The sequence below is a fragment of the Nanorana parkeri genome, unplaced genomic scaffold (genome assembly GCF_000935625.1).
Source record: "Nanorana parkeri isolate BGI_ZX_2015 unplaced genomic scaffold, ASM93562v1 scaffold142, whole genome shotgun sequence".
NCBI lineage: Eukaryota > Metazoa > Chordata > Amphibia > Anura > Dicroglossidae > Nanorana > Nanorana parkeri.
Genome location: NW_017306410.1, coordinates 1,751,472 through 1,770,223, shown reverse-complemented (window position 1 = coordinate 1,770,223; position 18,752 = coordinate 1,751,472). Strand labels below are relative to the sequence as shown.

The following is an 18,752-nucleotide window of genomic DNA, read 5'->3' as shown; positions in this document are numbered from 1 at the left end:
TATATATATATATATTCTGCTGTGCATTTCATTTAATCATTATACCTCCTCATCGTGTCTTACAGCTACATCATAAAAGCTATTGGCAAGTGACTACAGCACACTCTTGGTCATTAGTTCATTTTCCCTGAAAAATGAAACTTAAGTTCTACAATTTTGTAAATTATTTTGATTACAGTGCACTTTTTCCAGATACACACAGACAATTGGCACCTTTCTGGGTGGTAGTGAGCAGAACTGTCACATCAACATAGACTTCAACTTCAGCACTAGATGTACAGTATAGTCAGTTTATTGAAAAAAAAAATGTTCCAGCCCTAGTAAAATACAGCAATGACAGGAATTAACAAAATAAATAATCTACTCCTGTGCTGTACACAGAACCAAGCTCCGCATTGCAGCTCTGTATTTATTCATACATTAAATGTATTTTTTTTAAATGCAGTCAGTGTATGTACCTGAATTTGACTAGGTATCAGCCTCTTGCAGTACTTGCACAGCAGGGGTCAGATTTGGAGAGGGAAAAGTTGCTTAAGGAGTGAGTAAGTTGTGTTCTAGTGCTCATGTGCTAACAAAGAACATGCTGACAGGAATAAAAAGTAGAGTGACAGAGAGATATGCTCATCAATTTTCCTTCACTGTCCAATCACAAACTGAGAAAGGAACAAGACCTGTAAGTGTTACTTAATTGCTGCATTCCCTTCACTGTCCAATCACATGCTGGAAGAGAGACATGACCTGTAAGTGCCATATACTGTATGTATTGTGTCTGTGTTTTTATCTGTTCACTTTTTTAGATGAAGAAGGGGAAAGGATAAGACATATCACTCAAGTCTAGCCTTGCTCTTCATCCCTTCTTGTTCTTCCGCTCCTTTGAGAAACCCCGGGAAAAAACAATTCACCTTTAAAGCAAATACTGTATTTGCTGGCGTATAAGACTACTTTTTATACTTAAAAACATCCCCCCAAAATGGGGGGTCGTCTTATACGCGGGGTATACAATGTATACCTTTAGTTCTTTTGGGCCAAGCTGGCCCAAAACGAACATCCCTAATCTGTCAGCCCGCTGGATGTGCCGTAATACTGTATGTACAGTAGCTTTGGCTACATACAGTAGCTGAGTCAATCACGGCGTACACAACCTCTGCCAATCCAAGCAGGCTTTGTATTCATTAATAGAATAAATTGCTCGCCGTGATTGGCTCAGCGCGGTATACTGTATGTAGCCGAAGCTGCCGTACATACAGTATTACCGCACATCCATCCATGATGTTTTTAAATGGTGTTGCCTCTGAAGTGAGGTAGTCTTATATGACGAGTATAGCCCAAAACCTATGTTTTAAGTGGAAAATTAGGGGGTCGTCTTATACACCCAGTCGCCTTATACGCCGGCAAATACGGGTATCCTTTTACATCTTTATGTAATTCTATGAACAAAAATAGAATTAATGTTATGTTGTTCACTTCCAACAATCTAAAGATCCAACAGAGTATCACTCCAAGAAAAGAGAAACTGCACAATTAATCACATTACTTGTGTGCCTTTAATTACATTTTTTTAATGACATTTATTTTAACTCACAATTCTGAGATCACATTGCCATATTTTTAAATTATATTTATTAAAATCGGAACAATTCAAAATGACATGTCTGTGTGACAGAATATATTGTTATCTGTAGTTAAACAGGGGTACCTACCTTTATTTACAACTGTGTGCTTTTGTAATTTTAAGACTGTGCCTTGATTTTGTTCTCGGTCATTTACAAAATTGTGAAACCATCTTCTTCTCAGTTGCCTTAACTCTGAATTCCGGGATATAAGCCAAAGGGGCTGATCAAGCAAAGTATGTCTTGAATTAGCCAATGGCTTGCTTTGAAGGTTTCCAGCCATAAATCCATTAGCATTCCAGTACGTGGTTTGAAACATCCTATGATCCACAGGTGTCAAGCTGTCAACTGAAAAGCCCTGTGCACCAGAAGTTCCTTTGTTGTTTTGCTGGATGACCAAATAAGACCTTTGTAGAAGTAGCAGACTTCCAGCCATTAAGTAAGCAACGGTTAGAAAGAAGAGAAAAAATTGAGCCCGCCTTAGAAATTTCTGTAGACTAAAAAAAGGTTTGGCCATGCCCCCTCTCCAAAAAACTTTAAAATGAAAATTGAGCAAAAAACAAAAAAAGTCAAAAACAAAAAACAAAAATGCCAGTGATTAGCTGTTCTGTCAACTGAAATTATTTAATGTAGCTTTCAATCAAAACATGTCAGAAAAATAAATTATGTCCCTTCAAAGTTCCCATGCGGCATGACGACATTCTAGTTATGTGTAACATCTCCTATGTAAATCCAATGAAAGTCTTGACCATATTTGCTCCATTATCTGAGACGTTTTAGGATTTTTCCCTCTGTTATGGAGACCCTGAAAAAAATGTAAATGTTTTAATTGGTTTACATTTAGCTACACAGTGAATATATAAAACCTTGGGAAATTAAGACTAGTATTTTAAATGTTTATACTTTGAGATCTAAACCTTATACTGGGGCTAACAAGGTAATTAAAAACAAAGAAAAAAATAAGTTTACTGCAAGAAATTGTTGAGCAGTTTTAGAATACTAGCCTCATAAAATTAATCTTGCAGGAGTATACTTTAATGAAAATAAAAATGCACAAGAATATGTTGAGTGATTGCTGAGTGATACATCTCCTAATTCTATTAAAATCTACAGAGGAGAAGAAATTAATAACTTAAAATTTCTGTTACACAATTATATTGAAGCATTGGGTGATCATACGACACAGATGGTAAAACCATATTACTCCAAATCTCTCATAGCAGTTCACATTAGATGGTTAATCCACCCACACAAAACGTTCAGGTTTTTTTAGATGCTGGAGAATTAAAGTGACCAGTTTGTAAAAGAAGTAGAAGAATACTTACCTCTCTGTTGGATGGGGACTCTAATCTTTTTTCTCTTGCAGTGCTATGGCTGCTGGTATTCAACACTTCTGCGTGTTTCACAACTGCAAGCTTTGGTTCCACCCTTCAATCACAACTTTACTACAGGACACAGTAACGACGAAGAAGGTGGAAATAAAAACACACAGCAGGGGATTAGTGAAAGTTTGCTGAATGCGGACATTTTTATGGGTGAAGTAGCTCTGCAAGTGAGCAAATTGTATAGTCTCAACAAACATCTAATTATTAGTCTTCTTTTGATTTCGCTGTAGACTCCTGCTGGCCCTCAACTTTCCATAGTTTGAGTCAGTAGCCAAGAACATGTATGTACATAGCTGACTTTTCCGAACTGCACACATCTTCTAAGCCATTGACTCAGAATGTGCTAAAGTCAGTGTGTCTGACAAATTTGCAGTTTTTCGTGGATGTCTACATGTTCCTAATCAGCTAATATGGGTTAGATTTTAAACCCAGTGGATCAACCTTTTCATCTCTACTCTTTAAAAGCATTTTTGGAGTAATACAGCTACATTGAAATTCAGGAGAACCGAGGGGGTGCTGTACGGGCTATTCACAATAGCCCGTACAGCTCCCGATCACAGCCGAGCAGCTCAGTCGAGCCGATCACATCAGCCTGCTTTCGGCTGCCCTCGGCAGCTTTGTGAATAGACCCCATAGTGTTATAATATGAATTATAGTGTTAAAAAATTATAGTGTTATAATATGAATCTTCCCCAGTCCCTATTAGAAATGTAAAACATGTCCTAAACTTTATGCCACTGATAGAACAGAGGAGTTCCCTTTTGTACAAACACAATCATTCAAGTTTCTGAAAAAATATAAATTTAAACTTTCCACTTGTTCCAGTGCTTTGAAGGATTAATGGGACAACTAACGTTCCATGTGCGTGTAAATTTGGAAATATAGCTATGATTGCTGCTACTATGAAGTGTATGATACAGGTAACAAACTCAAGACATCAGCATACCCCCACCAACTGTCACCACTGGATCACTTTTAAACAAAATGGGCATGCCAGTAAAGAGGCTTGTTTATACTTACCTTTCTGGCAGCCCGGGTTTTGAAATGGCGTCACTTCACTATTTCCTGGCTACTGTATGTATTCCACACTTTTGGATGGACCCATACCTGCCACCCACATTGCACACATTGTTGCTCCAGTCAAATCATATGCCCTGTAGTGACAAATGAGTTGGCATAAGGAAATTCAACGTGCAGCATTAAAGTTGAACACCTGCAGTGATTGCAAAATGGTAAAGTGGTGTTTCAAGAAATAGGAGCTGGAAAAGTAGGTATATATATCTATAGCTATAACCTTCTTAACAGTGTTGCTCTATTTTATAGGCTACCCTGTGGTGACAGTGTCACTACGATTAAATCGGAGTTAAGTGCTGTGCCATGTCATCAGTTGGTTTAGTTTTATTCCAGCCGATCTATCTGAACCAACCTTTGCACAAGATGGGATGAGTCGTGCAAATGTAACAATCGTGTACTGCACACAGTTGAACGCACTGCTAATCAAGAAATATGCCTGCACATTTCCTGCTTCCCTTATTAGCCAAAGCATTTTCCCTTATACAGTAGACTTCCTTATATTTCCTATCCCTCTACTAATAAAACAATACCTTTAATTTGCATTTTACTTACCCCTATACATATAAGAGAATAAGAGAATGTGTAGCAACCATAAGGGAACTTATGCTGTATACTGAATGATGCAGATCAAGACATTATAATTTAGCCAGTTTAGATATCTTCTGCACAGCACATTTCAGACTTGCTAAATCAATGTGATAGCAGTACGAATTTAAGTTATTACCCAACAATCACCAATCACATTTAAACTTTCCAGACAGGTCTGAATCAGATTGGTGGCTGTGGGGAAATAATGCCAGCTTTTAGTACTGACAGTTTTATACATCAGGCACTAAACATCTGTCCTGTAAAATATAATTGAACCTGATTTAAATTTTACTCAAGGCCCTCGTGTTATGTTGGGCAAGAAGATTAATACATGAAGTAAAGCCAGTGGCTATATATCAAAAGAATAGAAGTAATATGAATTTCAAGGCTGAAAAAAGACTAAGTCCAACAGTATGCAGGAAGTAAGATGAAATAAAAGGATGACATGATAAATATGACAGCTAGATAAAAAAGGAACATAATTCCAAAGGAAAAAGGTGAGATACTGTATCTGGGCTTAGTAGATGAGGACATAACACCTATTATACCTGCAGGTTTCTGGTTAAGTCATTTTAATTAGGGATGATATTTGGGTTTGGGTCTAACTTCAGGTCTGTCATTTAGTGATGGGGAAGCATCATTGGATGGCAGGTCAATGTGGCGGCACGGATTTACATTGCTGCTTGTAGGGAAGAGGCCCTTGTCCCTCAACAATGTGACAAGGAATCTTGTAAGGTAGAAGAGGAAGCATGTATCCTGGTGGCCTGGTCTGGTTTAGGAGGGTGGGCTGCATGCTCACTGCTTCCTGCCCCCCCCCCCCCCCCTCCCCAGATAAAGGACTGGTTGGAATATTTTGGGGAAAGCCATTTTTGTTTACCTTCCTTTATGTCCCTTTTAACCTTTTCACTGCCACCAACGTATGTCATACGCCACTGGCAGTGGGCCCATTTCAACAGGGGTGGCTATAGCCCCTGGGACTCTGTTTACATGTGTAAAGCCGACTGAGCTTCCAGGGGCCAGTGTAGTGCACACCTTACCCCCCACCCAACACCACGACCTTGCTTCCCGGGCTCCACTGTACCTTCCTGAAGACCCGGCATCACAGGTGTCGTCAGGAAGCAGGGAAGGAAACTGGCGAACGTCCATTTGTCGCTCTCCTCCGCGCTGAATGTAATGGGAAGCGACGCTGATTACATCACTTCCGGTTCCTCAGCTGTCATTGCTTGGCTGCAGAAGCCGGGCAATGAGCTATTGGAGTGCAATCTGTGCTCCAATCGCTTATTTGGAGTGGAAAGGTTACACAAGGACCCCTAGTGTCTCCTTGTAGAGTACCTGTCACCATTAGTATGCTATCACATCACACCTTCAAGAGTACATGTCACTATTAGTCTGCAATCACATAGGGAGATTGTAAGCCCCCTTATGTGATAGCAATTTAGTTAAGTTAAAAAAAAAACAAGTTTAGATCAAATAAATGTAAAAATAAGGAAAACCATTAAATACAGCCCAGCGAACGTTCACGTATTAACGTAAACACGCATCGGGTGCGCCTATGTATGAAAACGATTGCACTACACGTTAGGTAACGCCGCGTGCACCAGAGTGAGAGTGATATTCACAGATATCTCTAAACTGATGACTTGTAGTGGCTTTTAAAGCATTGCCTATGGAAAATTTGGTGTACCATATTTTGTTGCTATTTCATGGATGCATGCAATTTTTTTTTACCTGGGCATGTTGGGTATCTATTAACTTGTCATAACCTGATCTTCTATATTTTACAAAAAGAATGTTTATTATATTGTATTTTGGGTACTAAAATTAACAAATGCATTTTTCACGAAATATGTGGGTTTCATAAAGAGTTGCGCTAATGTCGTGTGACATAAACATTTGCAACTGCACTATTTTATTCTACAGGGTCTTTGCTTTCAGAAAATATATAATGTTTGGGGTGTTTTAATAATTTTCAGGCCTAAAATGTGGATTATAACGTGTGCAAATAATGCAAAACAAGCCCTTGGCAGCAACAGGGGTAAAGGACAGCATTGTATTTTTCCGGAAACAGCATGTGCAGCTTTTAGGCACGCTACGAGCATGTTATTTAAAGAATTTGCGTATTTTCAATTCTCTCCAATTTCAAGGCTAAACAGGGAGTTATGATCATGGGTATGGGTAGCTAGGTGTTACCCCGGGGAGCATGTATCAATGCCCAAAAAAATACCCTTCAGTAGAGAGCAGCTGTTTTAATAAATCTTAAAGTGAAACATTCAAAATACAAAATTTCTTTAAATAACATGCATAAGGGATTCCCTAAATCTGCACATCAAGCAGTGACATTTAGAAATAAAAAATTAAATGCTGCTAAATTACATTTCTCTGCCAACTTGGGTTTTTATTTGGGGGAAAAACTGCCCAGGGACCCCCCAAGATCAAATAAATGGCATTGGAAGCTGAAAATTGCTCTTTGAGACATGTACCAATGTAAAAAAAAAAAGAAAAAATACAGCTTAGAGCCAGAATCCTCACACCTTTGTATACATTAAGCTGCTAGCCAGGGAACCTTTTGACCGACAGCTGAATGTGGTCCATGGATACATCATTGGTTGCTAGGATTCCGAAGGCAGCCCACATCCTAGCAACCATAATCCCTGAGAAGCAAATCCTTCATTTAGTGGTAGTTTTAGGCCTGGTTCACAACTGGGCGTTTTACAGCGCGTTCCTACGCTCTGTAAAACGCTCAACATGTGAAAACCAATGATTGCCTATGGGCATGGTTCCCACCTGGGCGTTTTACAGCGCGTAGGAACGCGCTGCAAAACGCCCTACGCCCAAAGAAGTACAGTAGCTTCTTTGGGGCGTATTTGCCGCGCGTATCCATTGGGATACAGCCAGGTAGCCCTCGGAAACGCGCGTTTGTCTCACTTTTTTTACTGCGAATCGCAGTTAAAACGCGCGACAAACGCGCATATTCGATACGACTAGGTGTGAACCCAGCCTCAATTCCGCAAATACATAAAATCTCTGAAGAGAGTGTTTGATTGAGGCACCACGTTAAATTCCACAAATAGGAAGTTTATATTTATACACAGACTGTATAAAGGGCCAATACATTTTGGGGGCCCCCCTTCCCTCATTAGGGCTTATAGCTGTGGATAGACCAAAAGAAGGGGAAAGTTTATCTTGACAGTAAACAAGTTCAAATGTGCTTTGTATTTTTTGTGCAGTAAAAAAGGCAGGATTGTCAGCAACTAATACTTGTAGCAGCTTCTAGCATTTGTAGCCACCTACCTAGGGTTTTATGCACACCTTTACTTATAGGTGAAACATTGGGTATTCAGCGCCATCTGTCCATTTCAGCAATAGTTTCTGACTGTCTTCCTCTCCTAGAATGACAATGCTGCTCCTTTATAGATAGAATATGGAGAGTCAGCATGGCCACCCTAGAACAGGAAGTGTGTTACCTGCAGGATCACCAGGTAAAAATATAGATAGAAAGCCTGATAAATGAGAAATAATGCAGCCACCACATCCAAGGACTGGTAAGCTGCAACATATTACATTGTTGTTCGGCATTTTAGGCTTTAAATCCTACAAGATGGCACTTCCAAAGCACAACCATAATAATTTGAAAGAACCAATTCTGCATCTACTTTCCCTGCCTCCTCCTTAACATCATTTTTACTTCTAAATTATAGGTGCACTTTAACATGAACTCTATGTTTAGAGGCAATCCGCATAAGCAAGCTGGAGTACTCTATATAACCCCTCAGTAGATTCAAACATTTTTGTCAAGGTTAATCATTATAAGTGTATTAACAGGAGCTTAGCCACTGAATTCAAACTAGCGTTATTTCAATCATGTAATGGAAATCTCCAGCCTGACTCGGCAAGGAAAGTACAGCCGTAAACATTGATGTTTTCGAACGGGAGGAAAACTTCGATTAATCAGCTCTGGATGTGTACGCATCTGTCTTCATCAGTAAATCTAAAGCTTATTTTAAATGATTTGGACTGGGTAATGTTTTCTTTTCAAGTTTGCTTTGCTGAGACTGTTAGCATATCTGTTCCTCACAGGGATAGAATTGTCCAAGCAAGAAAGAGCTTCTTTGTGCTCGAGGGGACCTTTCACCTCTTGTTGCAAATAAAAGTCGGCATCCTGCCCAGGGTGACTGGGTCCCCTCCCTACATCCAACTCAATTCCCTTTCTGTGAAACTGTGAAAGCTTAGAGGGAGATTTTTCAACATAAATGCAGCAGCGAAAATGTCTCTGGCTTTTGTATTGCTCATAGAAGCTTCCTGTGTCTGTAAGCTGCAAAAAGGCTATTCATTTCATCCAGAACAAGAACACCACAGATAACGAAAGGCAGCCTTTTTTGGGGGCTTTAAAGCAAGGTGTGTTTGTTCATGTCAGTGATAGGATATTTAATGTGGTATTTCTCCTACCTTGCTGAACTTAAAAAGTTGAAAGAATAAGAACACCATTGTGAACTAAGGAGATGTAACATGCCCTGCCTGGGAAGAATCAGTATCATAGAAAGCTGTGATTTTCTGTAAAGCACTAGATCTCTTGGAAACAATTTTTTTTGCCTCTACTGTAACCACCACCAGGGTCAAATGCAAGTACTACTAATACATGAAAGGTAAAAGCATACTGTATTTTTAAAGCTGAACTGCAGGCAAACAGTTACATTTACATATGAAATGCATACAGTATATTGTTATATTTCTCTCCATCCAGTATTGGGGTTAGTTCTTTAATACAGCACATCTCTGCCTGGCTGGGCAGAAGACTGCTACATTTAAGTAACATTTGCAGCTATTGTCCTTCCTTCCCAGCTTATGTCCAGACAGTGAAAGGAAAAGCAGCAGAATGATGAGATCATCTCTGTGTCACTCTACTCCAGTGTTTCTTAAAGGAGAACTATGAGGTGAGTGCTTTTCACTCACCTCATAGTTCTAGCCGACCTGTGACAATGAGACTGTCACAGGTCGGCTCAGTAGATCGGGAGGTGAGCGAACACATACCGGGTTCGCTCGCCTCTCGATCCTGTCACGGCTCTCTGCCGTGACAGGGGGAGGGGCTGGATTCCCCTCTCCCCGCTCCGATCTGCCAGCGCTGACTGGCAGAACGGACGGGGAGGGGGCGGGTACAGCTGGCTCTGCCTCTAGATAGGCAGAGCCAGCTGTCACTCACACAGCTGGGTGGATCCCGTCACATAAGTAGGGATCCGCTCCGGCTGCGGCGTCTCAGTATACCACGAGCTGTAGCTCGCGGTATACTGAGCTTAGGGTAACGGGAGGACGCTAGTTTGTGTCCTCCTGTTACCCTAAGGAGAACTATGGGGAAAAACACTGACCCCCATAGTTCTCCTTTAACCTTTTTTTAGTCATGGCGCCCCTTTAAACTTATGCAAAATCTAGAGGGACACCCTAGTCTAAAAACCATAAATGTAAAAAAATTATGTGTTGTCCTTCCAAAATCCATACTTGACTCTTATACGAGATAAGGGGTCTGGAATGGATTTTAAGTGGGGACCCTCATCAAAAACAAGGGTGGTCCACCCTTTACATCAGCTCCCACTTTCATATTATGAGCCTCCTTTACATCAGAGCCCACCTCTACATCAGACGTCCCCCTCTCATATTAGGAGTCCCCCTCAAACAGGGAGCCCCTCTTCACACCAGGAGCCCCCTTTTCACATCAGAGGCATGTTAATATGTGAATATTTCAAGGCACCCCTGAGTAGACAAGGAGGCACCCCAGGGTGCCACGGCACCCTTGTAGAAAAAGGCTGCTCTACTCAGTACATGAGCACTGCAAAATAACTGATTATGTAGCTTATCCCTCTCCCGATCTGGGCCAGGACTAAGACAGGGACTTCAAGAGGCTGATTCCATGTCAAATGCAGGTACTGTACTTTCCTTACATGATTAAAAAAAAAAAAAACATTAAGTGATGTATAAATAAATAAATTAAAATCTTGCTAAAATCTTATATATGCTTCTACTAAAATAACACCTGGTGATCCTTCCATGAAGGTCCCTGTTCAGAAATGTCTAGTTATAGAATGAGAATGCTCTGACCCTGTCACCCATTTGTATACAGATAAACGGTGCTCTAGGAATTTTACACATATTTTAACTTCACTTCGGCTGGGTTATTCACTCTGCTGCCTTTGGCAACTTTGTGAACTTTGTGAATAACCCCCTAAGTGTTTCTGTAACAGCAAACGTTGAATCTTTTTATTATTTCTTAATTTTAAATAAATCATCCCTGGTAATCCAACCAGCAAGGTGCATCCAGAGGCACTTTCCCAGGCTGATAACGCTTACTTTGCTTTGGGGATGTCATCCTTTCTTGCCAATTTTTTTAGTTGAATTACAAGCAGCTATGGGAATACACAGTCCACTGGTACCTTCTGCCATAGTCACGTCAGCAAATCAATGCCAGCCGCTACTGTAATGCACACACATCTACAGGAGGTTTATGCAAAGAACCTACAGGATACCCAAAGTGCAAATTGATTTTTCAAACAAAAAAATAAGGTGATCTGTTTTACTTATAGTGCTCTAAAAAACTGAGGGGGTTATTCACTTAGCTGCCGAAGGCAGCCAGGTGAATAACCAAGCCAAAGAAGTGGACAGAGCCAAACGATGTTCGGCTATTCACTCCGGCTCAGTACGGCACAATAAAAACAATTGGGCGGAGCTAGCGGTGAAAACTGTTTCCTATTGGCCGGCATCTACCAGAGTATTTTAGCAGGTCCCGGCCAATGAATAACAACATCATGGCCGGCTCCACCCAGTCGTTATTGTTTAATGGCAGATCAGTGTCCACAAATGACCTGGGGATGCTGATCTGTCATTACAAGGGGGCTCATTACAAATGAGCGGAGCAACCTGTGAGGCTCATTACAAGGAGGCTCATTACAAATGAGCGGAGCAACCTGTGAGATCACGGCTGGCTCCGCCCAGCTGTCATATGCTTGGAGAATGGTCGGCCTTTTGACCGACTTTTCTCCACTCTTCGGCTGTTACCACAGCTCAGCAGAGCCGAAGAAATGATTTTCGGCTAGGCTGAGCCGCTTGGCTGCCTTCGGCTGCTGTACGGCCTATTGTGAATAGCCCGTACAGCAGCCCTTCAGTTTAGGCGAAGGGCTCAGGCGGCCAAAGCGAGCCGAAGGATCTTTCGGCTCCATAGTGAATAACTCTCTAAGTTTTCTTTTTGTGAGACTTTAGTACTTTAATACATTTTTCCAAGATCTGGGAACATCAATTCATATTTGTTCTAGCTCTAAGCTTTCTAAATTAATAATAATAAAAAAAAACTGAGTCTGGATTCAGTGTAATGATGGTTTCATTAATGATGATGAAATGTGTTTTGTACTGATAGGTACAAATAAAAGGCAATGAAACCACATATGTGGGGGGTAACCTATTTTATCTTTATATCTCTAACAATACGGGCTGATTGGGCTATTAAGCTTATTTAATGACCTTGAAAGCACATAGCATTCTCCTTATTAGTGCATACAATAGCTCATAAGAGCGAGTATCCATAGAAAGGGATAACATTCCTCTACAAATATTTTCAGTTTCTCTTGTAAGAATACTAAATTGATTTCATGTTCCACTTTAGATACAAAAGAGAGTGTAAAATAATAAGAATATGTTATGTTTGAAGTTGCACTGTAGTAACTTCCCCAGATTTTATTTTGTTTTAGCATTTAATTTATTTGTTTTAGTATTTTTTTGTGAATTCAAAAATCTATGTTGATTGGCATTCTAACTGAATTTCAAAGACATTTTCTTGTAAACAAATGTAACATGATTCTCAGCAGACATGATTGCAGGTAATATAATAATAAGGGCATGATAGTTCAGTAATCTATTATTCTTTATTTGGGCAGTGGTATTTTAGAGATGCTTAAGAGCAAGTTGGTCCATATAGGTTTAGCCAATTCTTTTAAATTATTTTTCAGGTAGGATTGCCACCTTTTCTTCAAGCGAAACACGAACACTCTAATGCCGCACTGTAAATTTCTTTGGAGAATATACACCAGAGAGCGAGGAGAGAAGCCAGGAGAGACAGAGAAGAGAGGCAGCAAGGAGAGATAGAGAGGAGAGACAGCCAGGAGAGATAGAGAGGAGAGACAGCCAGGAGAGAGAGTGAGGAGAGACAGCCAGGAGAGAAAGCGAGGAAAGGCAGCCACGAGAGAGTGAAAAGAGACAGCCAGGAGAGAGAAGAGAAACAGCCAAAAGAGAGCAGAGATAGCCAGGAGAGAGAAAGGGGAGAGACAATCAGGAGAGAGAGCAAGGAGAGACAGCCAGAAGATAGAGAGGAGAGACAGCCAATGGGCCAATGGTAAATGGGCCAAAGTATAAACTGTCTATCACAATTTCATCCATGAGAAAATGTTTAGAGGACAATAAGCGGGGGGAGAGAGGGAAGGAGGAAGGGGGAGAGGGAGAATGAACCGTCAGAACACAGTCCTCAGGCATACTAAGTGATGAGGAGACATTCTACAGCTGTACTGCAGACCCATTCTGTGTTTACAACCAGGAACATCAGGGCCCTGTGGTTGCCCCTGTCTGGGTTTCAGCTGCTATGAAACTGGGACAGAACATTTAAAACCCGGTCTGTCCGGTTGAATCCCAGGACAGATGACAACCCTAGTTCCAACATCTGAACAGAACACTTTATTTAGCAAGTACTGTTAATAGAGGCTCTAGGTATATTATACAGCAACGTTGTTGGGTTGCAATGACTAGACAATACAAGTCCACTTTGTGCTTGAGCAAAAACACCATGGTATTCTGTAAATAAACTTAATAAAGATAGTAAGTAGAAACTGTTTGTGTGCTTATGATGGTGACTATCTGGGCACACACTGTCTTTATCAGCATTTAGAAGTATGGTGCAGCAACAGAGCTGATCAATTATGTCCCTCTTTTGTAACTAGCAGTACACACGCTTATTTTCAGGCAAGGCCTCATGCGCATCACTGCAAAGATACTGGTAACTGTTAACTTGCTTGGCTGTTAAGTTGCTTAACTGTTAAGATGTGGCAGCACAAGATGTATCATTGTGGCACTTACTGAGAGTTCTTGCTTTAGCACCAATTCGGCTGATCCGAAGCCACACGAAGCTAGCCGATGTACGGCTGATTTCAGCCAATATACGGCTGAAATCAGCCGTACCAGCCTGAAGTGAATAGCCGAACAGTGTTCGGCTCACTTCACTTCTGATCGGACATTCACTCGGCTGCCCTCGGCAGCTTTGTGAATAGACCCCTATATCATGAATGAAAAAAGACAAATAGACTTATATTTATGAGAATTCGACAGACTTCAGATTTTTCAGCTAGTGACGTTATCTAGAAAATTGCTGGTAATGAACACAAAGTGACTAGGGGCCTAGTCACTAAGACAGATATTATATTTTATTTCACCTTTCCGCACAGCATATAGTTTAGTTTATTGTAGTTTTCTGTAGGAGACCTTGATGAACAGGCTACATGTCATCGGATCGTAGAGCAGGGCCTTGCTGTCTTCTGTGTGATCAGTTTTCTCTCAATACACTGCAATGCTTTCTATAGTCTGTGCCTTCTTTTATCTGTGACTGGGTTACAATAAATATTTCCCTTAGAAAACACTAGTGGGATGTGAAGTCAATGGCTGGCGGGAGTGGTGAGATGTATAAACACTTTAAAATCCATTTTAACCCTTGAAACTTTGCTTCGCCCTAAACCCCTAAATAATGTATGGTTGTGGCTCTACCCCATCCAAAAATACAACTAATTATATGTACAAATCATTCTTCAGAACAGTTTTAAATTTTTCTATTTTGTCACAGCAGAATATTGTGTCACTTATCGGGCTGCTCCCGGGAAGGACAGGTGCTGCGTGTGATTTGTACGCAGCAACCTGTTCTTCTCTATGGGAGTATGCGGTCGTACGCTCACCCGAACTGCACGTCCGTGTGGGTGCGGATGTCCATATTCGTACCCAGACAGGTTGGATCCTGTCTGCATCCGAGCAGGGACACCCGCACCCACACAGACGTGCAGTTTGGGTGAGCGTACGGCGGCGTACAGCCGCGTACTCCCATAGAGAAGAACAGGCTGCTGCGTACAAATCACACGCAGCACCTGTCCTTCCCAGGAGCGGCCCGATACGTCCGAGCACGCAGCACGTGCTGTGTGAATGAGGCCTAATAGTGATGCCGTGGTGACCTAACATTATATTAGTGTGGAAAAAAATTTCTCAAGATTTTCTTAGGAGGACAAAACTAGCTAGCCATAGTCTATTCTCAATAATACAAATGAAAAACAAGCCAAAATGTAAAGCTTACCAGATGAATTTAAATGCAGAATTCAGTTCTAAAGATTGAGAAAGTGAGTGTTTAATTATATTGTCAAATAAGTACAGCCATGGACATTTCCCCCTCTGCACACTACTAGTTGAACATCACAGGAGATTTAGTTGGCAACAGCTGGGGTCCTAACTGCTACCCATCCATGCTCTGGAGTAAATGATAAATTCTGAACATCCATGATGATAACATTTTTTTTTCATTGTCATTGCTCACTACCAGGGTAGCAAAGCCAGCAGGAGATCTTAGGAGATTTGATTTAAACTCCTAAAACTCCTAAAACTCATTGTAGCTGACAGAAACAAGCCACATTTCTGATGGGCCACAAGAAAATAACATTTGGCAGCCGCATCAGTGAGCTGTACAGGAAAAGAGATTTCTTTTCGTCTAAGCTGAAACAGTAACTGCAAAAACCTCCGGCTATTACATTAATGTTCCTTTCCAAGGCTTATGAAATAAATACGATGACAGATGAATAGACAGCAATGCTTACATTGGCAGGTCCATAGTCAATACACGTACTTTACAACTCATGATAAACCTCTCTCCCCAAAGGCAGATTTTGTTGTTTCTTTGACAAGTTGACAAGGATGTAATAATAATTATATTCTAAGAATAATTAGAGCGTAAGTATAAACTGAAACAGTTAACAACAAAAGGTCAGTGCATTTTGGTAATGTCTATAAGGTTCTGTAAGGTGATTTGGGGGCACTGCATTTCAAATGTGGTTGGATTTTGGTATGCTTTACAAAGACTGCTTTTAAAAGGAATTTGTGTATGTGGGCATCTGGGATCTACATTTCAAGGATGCTGTACTGATGAGCAGGTGCTGCCGGATTCATGCACAGTATACAAAACAATACATTTATTGAAACTTTACAAAGCAAATCTGCCACAACCAGAGCCGGGGATAATCAATTATAAAAACAGTACAATGGCTTCTAGAAGGAATCAGAAGTCTGGGACCCAGCAGAAAGCTGCTGCATTAAAAAAAATATTTCCTAGAAAAATGCAGCACCTTCATAAAGGTGACATAATCCATGGAACTCCTTTCAGTCAGTAGCTAATTCATCAAATCTTCTTCTGTGCTCTATGCTCAATGCAATCTAGAAATGATGGAATGGCAAGGTCTCCCCAACCATGCTGAATTTCAATAAAGCAACTTCTATCAGGGGTTATGTCAAAACTAAAAATGAGCGAATCTGCCTGGGGTTTGGTTCATGTGAGTTCTACGCTGCCTTATGATTGCTAGTCCCAGAGAGATTTGGAGCACGTCTGTGCTGATCACAGTTCTCTGTGCCGGAGGCTCTAACATGAGGAAGCAAAACTCTGCCTCTACAAGATGGCCACCTCCACATAGAGAAACGGTGCAGAACAAGGCATGTAAAGGGAAAAAGATCAGCCACAGGGAGACCAGGGGCAATTCTGGTGGCTAGTCCTTTGCCCTCTGCCGGTCTTTTTTTGGGCACAGCTTCCAGAGTTTAGTTCTTCTTCATTGAATCCAGAAAAAAGACTTTGCAAAATATCCTCCCACCATACTCATTAACAGCTGCCCCAGATGACAGGACATTTTCCACAGGGCCCAAGCAAAACATACAAAATGCACTAATATATATTGCAAAAAGTAATACGCTATTTATCTCTGCTTTTTGTTTATGGAAGTATTTTTTGACAAAAAGTTCTATTAAAATTCTGACCCATAGCAATCTATTTGGCCTAACTCCCCATCACACTATGGGGTGTATTTATAAACAATTGGCAGAGCCATTCACCCTGCAAAATTGCACATGCATTTATTTTGTGGAAATAAAAGCAAAAAAAAATATTAGCATATATTCTCTTCAGATACAATGTAATTTCAGGTAAATACCGCATTATAGTCACTAGAGGGAGCTTAGGGGCATGGGACTGGCATTAGAGATTATAAAAGCAATATGCCAATAACATTTGTTTTTGCCCTCATTCGCACAAAACTATTGTACATGCCATTTTGTAGGGCAAACGGCTCTGTGAATTGTTTATAAATACACCCATATTTCTTTAGGTTTTTGACAAACCAGAAGTATAATTTAACAAGGAATACCTTCCTTTTATCAGAAAATGTCCTCCTTTCAGCTGTGAACAGATAAGCATTATTCCTCATGCAGATACTGCAGCAGCTCATGGTTGAAAAAACAACGCATACACATCTTAATATGTACATTTCCTGGAGGTTTATCCTCATTGGAGTTCTGTACATGGTCCATGCTACAGATTTTTGCATCTCAATAAAGTTGCAGCACTATTTTGTTTCCAAAGACCAGAGACATTTTACCCTTTCAACTGTACAAAGTTAAATAAAGTAAAATTTGTCCTGACGATCCCAACGCATAAAACATTCAAGCTGAAAGGGAAGCTATGAGTGTAACGTTTGCACTGCTTAAATATTTAGGTGGCTAACACTGCTATAGCATCATTGTCAGACAAGAGGCACATATTGGCAAAGAAATTTGTAAAGAAAGTGCGAGTCAGATCGCCATTGTTTATCTAGTCTGTCGATAAAGGACAACACTAGAGCTATGAAGAAATTGAATTGCTTGGCTATTAATGTTGAGTATTGATTAAAGTGCATGGCAGATGAACAAAATACTTTGTATTCTATGGGACCATTTTATCCTTCAGTCTGACAATAAAAATACGCTTCTGAAACGCTGCACATATATCACTTTCGTCTGTCACACTGACTCTCGTCTGCAAATATCTCTCTTACAAATATTTTGCTGCCATATATCACTGGAAAGGTCCTTGAGAGCTTGTACCTGGCTTATTGTCGGCTTCTAACTTTCTAAATGATGACATTAAAGATTTTCCAGCCTCACATCACTGCACTTCTTTTAATGCTTCCCCTTTCTAAAGTCTGTGAGGTCTATTCATCAAAGTCAGAAATGCATGGCAGTAAATTTGCATATGATTTTCATTCTGTCCACATGCAGCTGTTCCTAAAAAATGCATTCATGAAGATCTGTTAAGCCAGGTACCTTGTTATAAAAGTACTTTTTCCTTGAAAGCAATGGTTCCCCCATCCACTTGACTTTTGGTCACATGTGAATGTGTAGGAGAGTGCCAGACCCTATTGATATTTACATTGCAAAATGCCTATTGTAGTTCCCTTGGGTACATGAGGAGAATTATGTTATCTGGGAGTTCAACAGATGCTTCAGATAATTTAATTATGGGCTAATACATTTTGGTATATGGTATCCATGGCCTATTCAGTTTGAGGGGAGTGTACATTCACCCCTGACAGTTTCAAAGATATCTACTCAAAAACAATTGAAATGTACAGATGTGCATAATAAAATCACTTATTTATTGATACATTAAAATCTTGATACAAAAGCTAGTTACACAGCACGCAGTTTTTTGCTTTCAATATCTCTCTCTATAAAAACCTCACGATATACATGTCATAATGATAAAAATAGTGCTTACATATGTATTTGTTGTAACTTTCATTGGTGGACTCGTGCTGTCTCTATATGCGTTTCAAGAATAACATTTACTTCTTTATGAGAAGAAGTAGATATAGAAGGGACCACAAAGAAAGTAGAGATAAGAGTGATCCCCATTCTTAAGTGTGTAAGAGGATAATTCTGAGTTCTCTCCTCCCAATTTAAAGAGTTCAGCAGAGGTATAACTTAATTAATTAAATTATCATTATTATTATTATTTTAAAGA

The 18,752-nt window shown here is 40.3% G+C and overlaps 1 protein-coding gene across 1 annotated transcript in view; it reads right to left on the bottom strand.

Moving 5' to 3' along the window:
* WSCD1 (WSC domain containing 1) overlaps positions 1–2,172 on the bottom strand; it is a 107,509-nt gene extending 105,337 nt beyond the window's left edge. Inside the window, exon 1 of the mRNA XM_018554103.1 lies at positions 1,701–2,172. Coding sequence (XP_018409605.1) covers positions 1,701–2,127 — 427 coding nt within the window. The 5' untranslated portion in view covers positions 2,128–2,172. The remainder of the gene's footprint in view (positions 1–1,700) is intronic.
* Between the last annotated feature and the right edge of the window lie 16,580 nt (positions 2,173–18,752).